Source organism: Panthera uncia, chromosome D4 (assembly GCF_023721935.1).
Source record: "Panthera uncia isolate 11264 chromosome D4, Puncia_PCG_1.0, whole genome shotgun sequence".
NCBI lineage: Eukaryota > Metazoa > Chordata > Mammalia > Carnivora > Felidae > Panthera > Panthera uncia.
The window spans coordinates 23,247,570-23,262,524 of record NC_064807.1 but is presented as its reverse complement, the minus strand read 5'-3'; the positions used below and the strand labels follow the sequence as shown (position 1 = coordinate 23,262,524).

General features: G+C 40.7%; 1 protein-coding gene across 2 annotated transcripts in view; it reads left to right on the top strand.

Annotated features, from left to right (window-relative positions):
- The window catches only part of RASEF (RAS and EF-hand domain containing), a 77,531-nt gene extending 74,793 nt beyond the window's left edge, over positions 1-2,738 (top strand). For both annotated transcript variants that reach the window (XM_049648962.1, XM_049648914.1), the window contains one exon: positions 1,834-2,738. In XM_049648962.1, the coding sequence (XP_049504919.1) occupies positions 1,834-1,939 (106 nt within the window). In that variant the 3' untranslated portion in view covers positions 1,940-2,738. The remainder of the gene's footprint in view (positions 1-1,833) is intronic.
- The last annotated feature ends 12,217 nt before the right edge of the window (positions 2,739-14,955 follow it).

Sequence of the window (14,955 nt, the reverse complement as noted above, 5' to 3'; positions counted from 1 at the left end):
ATGGGGCTCAAACTCACAAACTGAGATTGTGACCTGAGCCGAAGTCAGACACTTAACCAACTGAGCCACCCAGGAACCCTTCAATCCCTGTCCTTTTAAGAGATCCCTCCATTGTCAAAGTCTCCATGAAGCTGTCTCCATAAAGCCTTCCTTTCCTGCAGGCCAGCACGACTGTGGTATACCCTTTGTATTCCCACATCACACTGTGTATGGGCATTAGCAGCTCTCTCAGGGCCTTGTAATGATTTGTTTAGACTTTCTCCCCCTCAAAGCTCACAGAGAGTGTCCCAGAGTTTGTTGAATGACCAAATGTCTGAGATGATGCAGTTGGAAGTTGTATCACTTTCCTGTTGTTGCTGTAATGAACCCCCACGAACGTAGTCCCTTAAGCAGTACAAATTTATCATGTTCCGCTTCTGGTGGTCAGAAGTCTGAAATGAGTCTCATGGGCTGTTCTAGGTTGGCTCGTGTTTCTTCCTTCTTATCCTGAGTCTTTGTTTCCTTACCTGTGGAGAGAGGATAATAGTACTCACCTGTCAACCTGTCAGGGTTGCATGTGTGTTTATGTTGTGTGCATGTGAATGTGCATTAAATAAGAAAAATGTAAAAACGTAAAGCCTAGCATTTATTAGCTGGCCTTCAGCAAGAATTAATTTCTCTCTCTTTTTTTCTTCCGCTGAGGCATCTTCTTTCCAATTCACAGTATAGTGGTTTTCAAAAGTTATTAGCACAAATGAGCACCTTCTGGAGTTGTGCTGACCAATTCGGACATTCCAGAAGTGTGGCTAACCCAAATTAAGTGTGCTGTAGGTATTAAGTATATGCTGGATTTTGAAGACAGTATAAAAATTATAAAATACTTCATTACTGTTTTTATTGATAATAAATGCTGAAATGACAATATATTTGCTATACTCATTTGAATCAAATATATTAATAAAATTAAATTTGCATGTTTGGTTTTACATTTTTTGATGTGGTCTCTAATAAATTTAAAATTGCATATGTGGATTATATTCTATTTCTACTGAAATATATTGCTGTACTAGGAATACGCCAGTCCTTAGTAGTTTCAGGTGGGACTTCAGGGTCCCTGCATGTTTCACGAGCATCCCAAGGAATACACGTGGAAGGATCTTTCCCTAGGAGACTTTTGCAAGATTTTACAGATCTTTTGTCATTGTTGCCTCTAGCTGTTAATTCTAAGAGAAATTTAGGAAGATTTTTCTTTTTCTGGATTTTAACTTAAACATTCATCACGACATCCATGATCATGTATAATTAAAGAATGGTTATAAAGTTATCGTTGTTTTCATGAAGGTCAGCGAGCATGAGTCAGGGATGGAAGCCAGGTTCCAGAGTATTAAGGAGTGAGCTGTGCATGTGGGAGACAATAAAGTATATGAAACCACCAGAGAGAGCAAGAGTAGGCTGTGTGTGTGTGTGTGTGTGTGTGTGTGTGTGTGTACCTATGCACATGTGTGTGTGCCTGCCTTGTGCACGTGTGAGTGTAGCCTGGTGCTCAGAGCACAGCTCTGTGTCTCCTCCAGCTGCCTGACCGAAGGGAAATTTCTTAACCTTTTTTTTTTGCCTTGGTTTCATCATATATCAAATGGGGCACAACAAATTCATACGGTCCTGGTGAGGATTAAGACAGTCAATACCTATAAAGCATTTACCACAAGGTCTGGGTGGCACACAGCAAATGCTTAGCAGTGTTGTTTTTATTTCTACAAAGCCATTTGTGGTTCGGTTTTGTACCTCGATAATTCATTCTCTCTCTCTTTCTTTCTCTCTTCCTATCTCCCTCCCTCCCTTTCCCCCTTCCCCCAGGGAAGTGAAAAAAAGAACCGATGAGGATGACAGCAAATCCATTACCAATCTGAGCGGGACCAGTTCCAAAAAGTCAACCCAGATGAAGAACTGTTGCAGTAGTTAAATCCCACACATCCTTGGCCTCTCAAGTCCCAGGGTGCTAAGTTTCCATGACCTGTTTGCTTCTTGCAGAGTGGTACATCCTACAGACACTGCCTGTGGGAAGTTACAGTGTGGGAGTCTGAATCGTGCTCTAGATCTCTCTGGAGCCCTGGCTTTTTGCTATGTTTCAGTGAATGATTTGGGCCCCCTGGTTAAATATACTTGTCTTGTCCTTGCAGAGTCTCCAAGATAATGTGTAAAAAGTGATAAAAAAAAAAAAAAAGTCACCTGCTCAGATCAAAGCTGTAGAAGAAACTGACATAATTAGATTCATGTGTAGCTGACTTCGTAGATAATCCATGACAAAATTTTATTTCAAATATTCGATAGTAGAATATTAGTAAAAAGGGGTTACCATCCTAGCTTTACTGCTAACTAGCCTGTGGCCTGAGATCTGTCAGCAACCCACATTAGATCTGTTTCCTCATCTGTGAAACAAGCATCTTGGCCTTGCGGGCCTTGACCTCTCAGATTTTGTGTGCTGTATGGAGCGGGAAGGAGCCCCTGCTGGCCCACAGTTAATAAGGACTCTGGTCGGTTGTACTTTTTAAATATTGGGGATATTGACTTTTCTCATTTCTGAAACAACAGAACTTGAGAAAAAACATGGTAATGTGTTAGGCTCCAGTGGAGACAGAAAAATCTATTTTTTTATATATATAAAGAAAAAAACATTTTTTTGTGACAAAGAGTTGGAAAAAAATGGTAATGTAATCTCAGAATACTTACAAAATCCATGGTTTAGAGTCAATGTTAAAAATTCTAATGAAAACTTAGGAGGCCACATACTACTAAAAATGCAATGCCCAGGAAAGTTGTCACTCTTTACTTAAAAATATATACCAGTAAGTCATGACCATGGATTGGGGACACACAGGAACTGGGAGTGACTGCTAATGGGTATGTGGTTTCTTTAGGGGATGAGAATTTTCTGGAATTACATTGTGATAATGGTTGTACAACTGTGAATATACAAAATAACACTGAATTATATACTTCAAAATGGCTGAAGTTTATGGTATGTGAATTATACCTCATTAAAAAAAAAAATACTACCAGTAGAAACAATTTAACATTTTGCCAAATGAAAATGTGCATGCTTGATTCCTACCTTCCCATGGTTTACAAACATAATCTCCAATACAGTGCAAATCCCTCAACTCCCTAGTTGCCAGCATTTGCTTCCTGAAATAATGAACAGTGATAGAAATGTGTGGTTTTGGAAACCCAACTCTTCAAAAGAGGAATTGTCCTTAGGAATGGGAAGTCCAAGTCCTTTGTTGAATGTGACTAGTGACTCCTGCTCACCAACAGCTTGGTTGGCCTTGCTCTTCTAGAACCTGCGGTGCCTCCCAGATTTCTCCACCGAAATGTCGCTAGCAGCTGAGAGAGTCGACACCTGACCCTAGAGAGAAGCCTGGTTTCTGGTGTTTGGCTTTCAGTGGTCTTGAACCAATTAAGTTATTTCCAACCAGACGTTTGAACTTACCTTGGTTCATATAGGTCCAGGTTCCAAGCAGTCTGCTGAAAAAACTTAAAGAATAGTGGTTATTTGTGGTATTATGTGAGCTAATAACGTTCCTTTTTGTTGAATTAAAAGAATCCCATGTAGCAGTTTTCTCCTGTTTATGATTTTTATGATCAAACCTTAAATTCCCTACCTTCATTTTTTTTTAAATGAAAACTGACCAGATATGTTACACACACAGGTTATAAGTAACCACAGCATCCTTTAGCTTTGAAAAGCTTGCCTTTTCTCTATTGACATCTAGCCCCCCCCCTCCCCCCACTGGAAAGTTTGATCTATCCTCAGCAACTCTACCATGCATTTCTGTTGTGTGGTTTTGGTTGCAGAAAAAGAAGTTTATATTTTTGACTGAAAAGAATGCCTTGCTTGTCAAATGGAACAGGGCAGGGAGGTGGTTATTTTGGGACTATGGTGAGATGCAGATTTGGCCACTTCTGTTTGTCTCTGTGGCATCTTTTGGAGCCCAGGTTAGAAAGGATCTTCTGTGTTGACATAGGGCACACATGTTCAGGTGTTTGGTGCAGTTGCACAAAACCGCGTTAATATACATGTTGTATTGCCTTTATTTATTTTCCCCCAGAGTGTCTCTCTGTGTTTGTATGACAGTCTGTACGTAGAGTATACCTTTGATACAGAAGTATTATCTTCGCTTTTGCCTCTGGATTGTATGGTTAGTACACCCATAGATTCGGAGATTATAAAGGCACCTTTAATAGACAAAGCAATCATCTTTATTTGAACCTAGATAAATATTTTGGCAATAAAATCCAAATTAGAGACTTACAGCTTTGGTTAGCAATCTTGTTTAAAGAAAAGCTACTTGAAAGTTCTTTCAGCTGCATTGGTGGAAAATCATAATTATTACTCACATTTGATTTCATGAAGGTGTTCTCAAAGTTACAGTGTATTTTTGGTAAGAAAAAAATATTTAATGTTTTTAACTTAGACTTATTGTGACACATTGGCATAGTCCTGTGCAGCTAACTCATCTTGACTCAATTTTTCCTTTGAGAGCTTTTAAAATCACAATTCTATTATGCTCCTTTTTTTATGCATCCTGACACATTGGATAATATTTTAATTTCATCATGGAAAAGAATGTTGGATAAGGAGACATTTTTCACTGTTAACTTTTAGCCTCATGCATTTTCATAATTTATTTTTTCCACTTGCTGCTTTATATGACATATGTGACATTTGATTATTTAATACCAAATGTGATTTGCATAAACCCAAGTCATACAACCCTCTTGCTGAAGATAAAGTTGAGGTTAAAAGATAAAGATTTATTTTCATATTTGTACAGTGATCGGCTTCAGAGTGAAGGCTTTTGTGGGCTTTTATTGTATATGTGTGTAAGAAATTTCGTATGTATATATTAAGTAGGCCTCTGGGTATTGAATAATTGTTTCATGATTTTGATTTATATGGTTTACATTTTCATAGTATTGGCCATATTTCGTTTATACTGTTTATTTCTCTTCAAACCATTAATAATTATACCATAAAGTGTAATTTTTATAGCAATGCAAATGTCTAAGGAACTACAAATATTTTCTGCATTGTAAATTCAGTAAAGCATGCTTCTGTTGGCCTTTGGGGTGTTTCCTTCAGCTTTCCTGCAGGCATCCCTAAATAACTTTAATTCTAGGATGTGCCTACATGAAATCATGCCTCTAAAACACTTGCCTTATCTGGCCTGGACAGCAGCTGGCTAGAGAAACGAATGAACACATGGTTTATTTGGTGCTACGGTACAGCCATGTCACCTTGGCCAGTGGGGCAGCACGTCAACCAGCTTGGGATGTGACAGCCAGGAATTGGGAGGCTTTGCAGGAAAATTTCAGGGCACGTTCTGGCCATCCTCATGACCTCAGGGGTTAGTGCCTTTCTCCGACACTCATTCTGCTCCTTCCGTTCCCCACACTGCCTAGCCAACTCCTGCTTGTCCTTGGGTTTTAGCAGAAACGTCACTTTCTTCAGGAGTCTTCCCTCTCAACCCCCTAAAATAGGATGAGGCCTCCTGCCCTCACTTGTGTAGCATCCGTTGGAACTGATTGGCATCCTTATTGCCCTTATATTTGTTTAACTAGACACATGCCCTGAGCCCTTTGCTGCTGCCTCCCTTCTGCTGCATGCAGTGCTTAAATAGGGGAGCAAATAATTAACTTTAAATAAGGCAGGCTTTGCAAAGGGTTTCTGCAGACATACACAGATGCATGTACACAATAGTCATGGACCGTGTAATCAAGAGGCAGCATATTTTATTTTTTATTTATTTCGAGAAAGAGCATGAACTGGCTAGAGGGGCAGAGGGAGAGAGGGAGAATATTAAGCAGGCTCCATGCTCAGCATGGAGCCGGATGCAGGGCTCCATCCCACGACCCTGGCATCATGACCTGAGCCGAAATCAAGAGTCATATGCTCATCCTACTGAGCCGCCTAGGAGCCCCAAGACAACATATGTTAATGGCCATAGGTCTGAGCTCTGCAGCCAGCCTGCTTGAGGATGAACCCAGCCTCATATACCTACTAGTGGGGTATCTGTGAACAAGGGGCTTAACTAACTCTGTGGACCCCAGCTGTTTCTTTGATAAAATAGTGATAAAAGTACTATTCTCACGGAAAGTTTATGAAGACTAAATGAGTTAGTGTATTTAAAGGGCTTGGAATACTACCTGGCACTTTTATCACCCTCACTTTGAAAGTTTTGAGGGGCGCCTTAGTGGCATAGTCGGTTAAGTGTCTGACTCTCCATTTCGGCTTAGGTCAGGATCTCACAGGTTCATGAGGTGGAGCCCCGTGTCAGGCTCTGCGCACTGTTTGAGATTTTCTACCTCCTCTCTCTGCCCCTCCCCCACTAGTGTTTTCTCTCCTTTCTCTCACTCTCTTTCAAAATTAAACCTTAAAAAAATTTACCAGATTACTTGGGGGATAGGGCATTGTAGAGGACTCACTTTGACATAAGTTTATTGATTACTTCCAATATATGTTCTTGGTATTTCGATGGACATGAAGTTGGGTATCACAGGGGATAGGCTATTGTGTAGATGAATTAAAAGAGGGGGAAATCATGGAGAGAAAAACGAAGGTCTGAAAATTAAAATGGAAAATTGTGAATGGAGTCCTTACAGGTGTGGAACCTCCATTTATTAAAGTCTAATTGTATCAAATAGTTAAAGGGATGGAGAAAACACCAGAGCTGTGATTGAGAGTGTGAATCTAAATGACAGTAGACAATGGTGGTGGGTAATGATGTTCTCAAACTAATTAGAGAGTAACCTTTATGTTTATACCATGATAGGTAGCCTGTTGAGAAGGATCTCTGATGGATATATGCAAATGTCCACAAGATGGGAATTAATCCTTAGGAAAGCATATTGTTTTACAAGCTTTAAAGTAAAAATAACATCTTTTCTTTCCAGATCTAGATGTTACACTTCGTTTTCATAGCTGAAAATGGAAAACAGGCAAAAATGCTTCAACTTAAAATTGCAGGGTAAGGCAAATTTTCAAATGAAAAATCCTAGAAATAGTTACCCAGTTTCCTTTATTTTTTTCTGTATCTGCATATCAGGTTTATTTGTGAATTTATATTTCTTAAATTTCTGTAGAATGGGGATTTAGGTGCAAGGTCCTTTAACTTGTGGCCTTTCAGGCTGGCAGTTCACAAACCACATTTCATAGCATTTGACATATACTTTAGTGGAGTTTCTCACTGTCCTTAGGATTTTGGCTTTCTGGAAATTTTTCCATGCAGGTTTTCTGGCACATCTTCCCATTGCTGTGCAGCAAGGCAGAACTCAAGAGCTGGACAAAGATCCCTTCAGGGCATATCTTATGAATAATTCCAGTGTGGGTTTAGGAGTTTTGTGGGGTTTTCTGGTTTTTTTTGTTTTGTTTTTTTTGTTTTTTTGTTTTGTTTTTTTGTTTTTTACAGAGCCTGTGTGAATGGAGGAGGGGCAGAGAGAGACGGAGAGAGAGAATCCCAAACAGGCTCATGCTCAGCATGGAGCCTGATGCAAGGCTTGATCTTATGACCACAAGTGTGGTATCAAGAATTGGACACTTAACCATCTGAGCCACTCAGGTGCCTCAGGAGTTTTTTTAATTCACCACACCTATCTTCTTTTCTTGATCAGTCATTCCAGAAACAGATGTTTTTACCTCTTCGATAAAATCTAAAAACTTTACATGATCTCTGCGGCTCTCTGTGATCTGACTCCTACCTGTACATTTGCTACGATTCTAGACACTGGAGATACAGGGTGAATAAAATAGACTCCCAAGCAGATTACATTCTGGTGGGGCTTGATGAAATGTGCAGACAAATAAAGAAGATCCACGTTCTGCTTCTTCCTCACCTCTCTCTACTCCAAAGTCTACCTTTGGGCACAGAAACATCTGTTCTCAGATATGCCAGCCCTCTCACCCCCACCCTTTACTCAGGCTCTGCTTTCTGCCTGGAGAACCATGTGCTCATGTCCATTTGCCCTACCCAGTTCCTGTCTGCACTGCTCGTCTCAGTTCCTCCTGGCAGCTATGCCTGACACTCAGGTCTGAGCCAGAGCCTCCTCTCCGTGATGTCTCCCTGCAGTGCCCATCGCAGCCCTTCGTCATTGGTTGCCATGATCAGCTGACTTGTGCACCTGGCACGCTGGATGATTTCTACCTCCTGCAGCCCTTTACACGTGACTGAGTGGAAGTAAGCTTCCTCCACCCTGAATGTACACTTCAGCAGGTTCATGGCTCTTCTGGATCAGTGTCTCAACTTTCTTATGCCATGGACTCCTTTGAAGCCCAGGAACCCCTAGGAATAATGTTTTTAAATGAATAAAACAAAATACAGAGGATTGTAAAGGAAACCAATGCTATTGAAAGACTATTCCCAAGATACTTAAACAATGTGATAATATGGTGTTTATGCTCTTTTATTGGCACAAGATCTAGTGCAAGATCTGGTGATGGGTCCGAGTCCCGATACTTGTGATGTAGTCATGAAAGTAAACTGTGTGTTGAGACATCTGCATTAATCTAGAGTAAATTATGAATATTTAATTTCTGGACAGGGTGGTCACAGGTACCAGTAATACTACTGCATTTCATTGCCAGCATTTTATATGACCTGACATGCTAAATTTCAGTTAGAGTTTAGTGAAAATAAACATGTAATTTTTGTCCCATTCAAGTTAGATGGGTTTCTATCTGTGGAGGCAATGGATCCATTGCTCCAAGTAGGAAGCTCAGGCCCTTGATGAGAAGGTATATCCAGATGAGTATTCCCTTAACATGATCAGAACTCCAAGTTCGCCTTAGTGGTGTTAGTTTTCTCTCTGTTCCAGCTCAGGCTTGCTTCAGCCTGAAGCCTGACATGGGAAGGGGCTCCGTCGCCCTTGTCTGTTCCGCATCCCTGATGTACTACTCACTACAGAATCACTCCCCGTAAGGTCCAGGGAAGGGAAGCATGGTGCTTACAACATGGATACTGCTTCACATGTTAGCAAGATAGATCTCATGAAAGAAAAAGAAGGCACGTGGCCTGCCGTTCCTGACCATCCAGTGTGCTGACACTGAAGGATAAAATATGCCCCTTGCAGAAGTGTGTTGGAGCCCACCTTCTGCCTCATAACTGCAGCTGTGAAACTAGCCTGCTTTCATGATTCCTCTTATAGCCACGAATGCTGGCTAAGAAGTAAGGAAGGCCTAACGCCCTCAAAATAAAAGCAAAAATAAAGCAAATTGACAGCAAAACCTCCACAAGTTGGCACATGACTGAGGATAAGACTCGGTTAGGAATCAGAAATACTGAATGTTTTCAGGGGTGAGAGAGCATATAAAGTATCTCCTCTAAAATCCCGTTAAAACTAGAGTCATATAGATTTTCTTTTAAAGATAGTTAGACCCACAAGGACAGAAGACAGTTACAACAAAATTGTGAAGCTGCAAAGTAGATGGAAAATTGGGAACTGAATGAACAACCTAAGGAAGCTGAATCCTTTTTTTTTTTTTAATGTTTATTTATTTTTGATAGGGATAGAGAGTGAGCAGGGGAGGGCAGAGAGAGAGGGAGACAGAGAATCCCAAGCAGGCTCCACACTGTCAGCTCAGAGCCTGATGCAGGGCTAGAACCCACAAACCATGAAATCATGACCTGAGCTGAAATCAAGAGTTGGACGCTTAACTGACTGAGCCACCTAGGCACCCTAGGAAGTTGAATCCCAAACCAGTAGTGGGAGAAAGCTGAGAATAATCTAGATTTACACTGTGAATTTCCCAAAAAGCTGAGGAACTAGGGAAGCAGATACCTCTGTAACTGGTGTTTCAATGAAAGGTGGGATGAAAGTTTGAGAAGCAGTTCTATCCTAAAGTATTGCTCTTCAATGCTATGCCACTACTACCCAGACCAACATCTGGAGATGTATTTTCTGGAATAAAACAGAGGGCTGCTAAATTGGGGATGGGTGCCAGGCATAGTTGAGTGTTGGTACTATTCAAAAAAAAAAAAAAAAACAACAAATGGAATTAAGTGACAATATACATTCTGGGTGCTTGGTGCTAAAAGCCAATATTCCTCATTCAGCTTACAGGACACTGACACCTTTATCTTTCTGAGATTCAAAGACTTTTCCCTGGAGTATGACCAGCCAAGACGGAAGACCTTAAGACACTAACATCAGACATCTTCCCAACAAATATAACCTCCATACCATCATCCTACAGTAAAGTTCAAAGTTGGCAAGTCACGCCCCACACTTTCCATCAGGATTTTAGCTCCTCTGAATAACCCAAGGATCACTGGATATTTGTGGAAAGTCTCTAGCATGGAAGATGGAGACCAACTAAAACAAAAATATTAAGTTGGGGGAGATAGAGCTCATGCAGAGAAAAGAAAAAAAAATTATCATGATAGAGAGATAGACAAAACTATTGCAGCCATGATAGCAGAAGCAGCCATGCTTCTGATCCTCTGTCCCCCTCTCTTTTGCACCCCCCCCCCGCTCATACTCTCTCTCTCAAAAATAAATAAGCATTAACAAATTCAGAAGAATGAATGGAAATAAAGCATATTGTCATTTGGGCCCATTGCCCAGTGAAAAAATTCTCCCAAGTTTGCAGAGAGGAAAAAAGAAATTAAGAAACAGGAATTAGAATGGCTATGCATCTTTCAACAGAAATACCAGAAGCAAAATGACAAGCAATGCCTTTAAATTTCCAAAGGAAAATTATTTTCAACCTGTAATTCTATACCTAACTAAACCATTGATAAAATGTCAATAATAATGACATTTCAAGACAGTCAGGGTCTCAAAACCTTATCTCTCATACACTATATACCCTTTCTAAAGAAGCTTGAGGAGGACTTGCTACAACAAAGGAAGAGTAAGTGACATGGAATACAGAAAGTAAGACATTCAGCACAGGAATGTCCAATCCCAGGGCAACAGACAGTGAAGGAAGAGCCCAGGCCGAGAGACTTTACCTGTTGCAGAGGATACTGGTCCATATTAGAACAGTGTGACTTAAGAGAGCTGTCACCACAAAGTGCCATTCACCACAAAGTGGTGAATCATCTTTTTATCCAAGGACAGAATGGCAGGGTAAGCCTGGCCCTGATCCACATCTATGCTCTCCTGTCCTTGCCCTGTGCTGGTGAAGTTTCTGCTTGCTCCTTCATGCCCTGCTGCTTGGATTAGCTGCTCATTCTACCCCATAGGAGTATTCTGTTTTTACCTTTCCGTGGAGGTGGTGGGAGGCCATGGGGAACTAGAAAAGAAAAGGGAGGGGGGAGAGGGGGAGAGAGAGAGGGAGAGAGAGGAAGAGAGAGGAAGAAAGCTGCACACTCTCCCTGCCTATATTGCTGCAGACATCCAGTACCCAGCTCACACTAGATCCTCCCAGATTGCCAATTTTGGGTAAATACTGTTTCCAGAGACTAACGTGCCAGATTTTCAAATGATATACCCAGAAGCAGGGAAGAGAAGGTAAGAAGGAAGGAGGGACAAAAAGAGGAAAGTGGAACACTTTACATGGAACAGAATTTGCAAACATTCTCTAATTTACTTGAGATTAAATTATTTATGTTTTTTATAACTACAGATGAATGGGTCTTCATGACAGTATCTTAAATTTCTTGATTAAATGCTGTGCTGGATAATTCAGATGATCAGAACCAGTGGTAGACATTTGTCATTTTCTTTCCTACCAGCCATCTGAACACCCTTCTTTATCCTATACCGTGTGAATGTTAGTGAGAAGCAAAACTTTGTGGATCCTGAGAGAAGCTGAAAGGAACAAATATTCCCTCCCACCATCCCCTAAAACCTAGGGTGTAGGTATATAATATAGACTTACCTTATCCCTGCCTTCCCACCCATCACTGTGCTGTAAAGGAATGACACAGACCTGAAGGCAGTTAAGAAACCACAGTGATGGACCCCAGACCCTTTGGGACATGGCTGTACTTCCCAGGGCCTAGCTTCCCTTGGTTTCTGCTTATCATCTATAACCCACACTGGGTTCTTGTGCCTTCTTAATTCTGTGTTTCCCATAGCCTTTGGATAACATCATTTTGTGCTAAGGTTCAAAAATTAAAAAAAATGTAAAATGCAATTAATCCATCGATCTTTCTGGTTTGCTTACATATGACATCTCTTAATTTTGATTTCAAACTCCAACATAGTTAGTTTGTTATATGTATTATGTCTGGTTTTTCTCTACTTGACCTGACAAATTACCATTAACTTTATGACTTAAAAGAATACTAACTTATTTTATAGCTCTGGAAGCCAGAATTACAAAACTGGGTTTTATGGGCAAAAATCAAGGTGTGCACGGGATGTCATTCCCTCAAGAGGCTGTAGGGGAGGATCCACTCCTTGTCTTTTCCAGGTCCTACAGGCTGCTTGCATTCCTTGGCTAATGGAATGACATCATTCCCCCATCCCCTCCAGCAATGACATCATTTTAGCTTTTTCTTTTCTCTGGTTTCTGACTGTCCTCCCCTGCTCTTTCTCTTATAAGAACCCTGTGATTACACTGAGATGACTTGAATAATCCAGGATACTCTCTCCATCTCAAGATCGCTTATCACATCTACAAAGACCCTTTTGTCAATAAGGTGACATATTTACAGGTTCTGTGAATTAGTGCTTTGATAGGCTATTATTCTGTCTATTGCAACAGACACAATAATTTTGTCCTATTATCTTTTTCTTTTCACAGTCTGCAAGTTATTACGTGACGTAGATTTTTAAAAAGAATGCTTTACTCTTGAATAGTTTGCCCTTTAACCTTTCAATTTTGAAAACCTAAATAAGTACACAACCCCAAATTTTCACTTTTTAAAAAACATGATGTGTGTTGGCAATTTAAAAAAAGATTCCTAACTGCTCTTTGAAAACAGGAAATGAGCATTTGTCACTTCGAACATTAAGTTTGTCTAAATGGCCACAACTTGACATAGAGTTGGCTAATTAAACATTGATACAGCACCTGTTAGGGGGAGTACTCTCTGGAAGCCTTGGCAGAAGAAAAACAAAACAAAGGTACAGTCCCTCTTCCTGAAGAACATATAATTTAGTTGACAAGATCACAAAAGAGGCCATTTCATCACCAACTAGAGAAAAGGGAACCATTGAAAAATTCCAGCTGTGTAGAAAGGCAGAATGTGCATTCCTGTGGGTTTCTCCACCAGCCACTGGGTTGATGTGTACTATGTCCCTGTTACCATTTGAGAGGCTGTTCAAATGGGTGTAAACAGATATGGCCCTTTGAGGAGTTTATAACTCCTGAGATTGTAGACTTGATGGAATTTCAGTGGGAACAGTGAACAAGTACACAGATGAATTACTAAAAACATACATCATAGCATGTATAACTGACGTTGTACAGATGGTCTGTCCTAAAGAGTGCTAGATATCTACCTGAGGGTACCAATGGAGCATCAACCAGACCCGTGGTCAGCTCAGATTTGGGCAAGTTACAGAGAGAATGTATATTCCTTATTGTCAATAGGAAAACTCATATTTTCTAAGTGTTTATTGTGTCCTACAAGCTTTCTCATGTTTTCTCATGTTATCCTTGCAGTAACTCCTATTTTAACAGATGAGGAAATAGGTTCAGGGCCTAAGTGGCAGAGCTGGGATTCCAGCCCAGGTCTGTTTGAGTCCAGTATGGCTCCCTATCTCAGATAGTGTAAGTCTTAAAGGTTACCCAAATTTATTGAGTCTAAAAAATCTTGGAGAAAAAAAAATCTCACAAGAAAGAAAAAGAAAGAAAGAAAAGAAAGAAAGAAAGAAAGAACAGGAAACATCTTTTCTTTCTATTGTCTTGACTCACTGAGTTGAAGTGCCCATGACTAGATAACATTGTACTGTGGCTAATGTTCTAATTCAAATCCAAGAAGCCAATTGAATGGCTTTTTCCCTGTGGCAGGCCAGGACTCTTAGGGTTCTTGTTTTAGAATGGGGATGGTTTGTAATGGGTTTTTCTCCCTCAGTCTCAAGCATTGGAAGCTTTCAAGTTCTCCTAAGAACTGTTTCTTGATTTCCCAACTGGATACTGAGAAAAATAAACACTATCCTTCTGTGGACCTAATCCAGTGAGTGGACATCCAGGATAGAATTAATGTCAGTGCTGAGCAGATGTTTAAAGAATATCCATTCTATGCACTTTTGTAACCAAACCAATGTGAGTTCCCTCCTTGGTGAGTCAGAAACTGTACCAAGTTGAGCTGTCACACAAAGAAAACTTTATTTGCAGCAAGTAAGGAGATTACGGGGAAAGGGGAATGACTTCCAAAGCCATGATTCCCCAAGCAAGGGTGGATGGTTTCCTTTTATTTAGAGTTATGATGAATATTTAGATGGAGAAGCCTTGTCCTTGTATGTACAGGCGGGCATAGGTGGTGCATGTGCCTTAGGGAAACAAAGCCTATACACACATTGTATGTTATGTAAATGAGGCTTGTGCTCCTCTTTGGGTGGAGATTTCAGTATTATAATGACTTATAGGTAGTTGTAGGGTCCTTCTAGAGGTCACTCCATGGTCCACCTGCGCAGGTCTGGGCCGGCTGGAGGTCTTGTCAGGGCAGTTGCTATGGCAAGCAATGGTTTCATTTTCCACTTGCCTTAGTTAAGAGATAAGCTGGAAAGAAGGGCTTAAGGAAAAATGTGGGAAGAAGGTCAGTGAATACAAGCAGGTGAGCAGTAAAGGTTGGGTCCTGGGGTCTAGCTGGTGACACTTTGTTTTTAATTGGTGAGGTAACTGGTGTTCAGGGACAGCCTGTGATTATCTGTGTGGTTTCAGAGCTGGACCCAGAGTCCAGGTCTCCCGTCTTCAGGCCAACAGCTCAAGATGCCACACTTGTTCCTGCTTTTTAGGAATGGAACCTGAGAATTCCTTCCTTCCTTCCTTCCTTCCTTCCTTCCTTCCTTCCTTCCTTCCTTCCT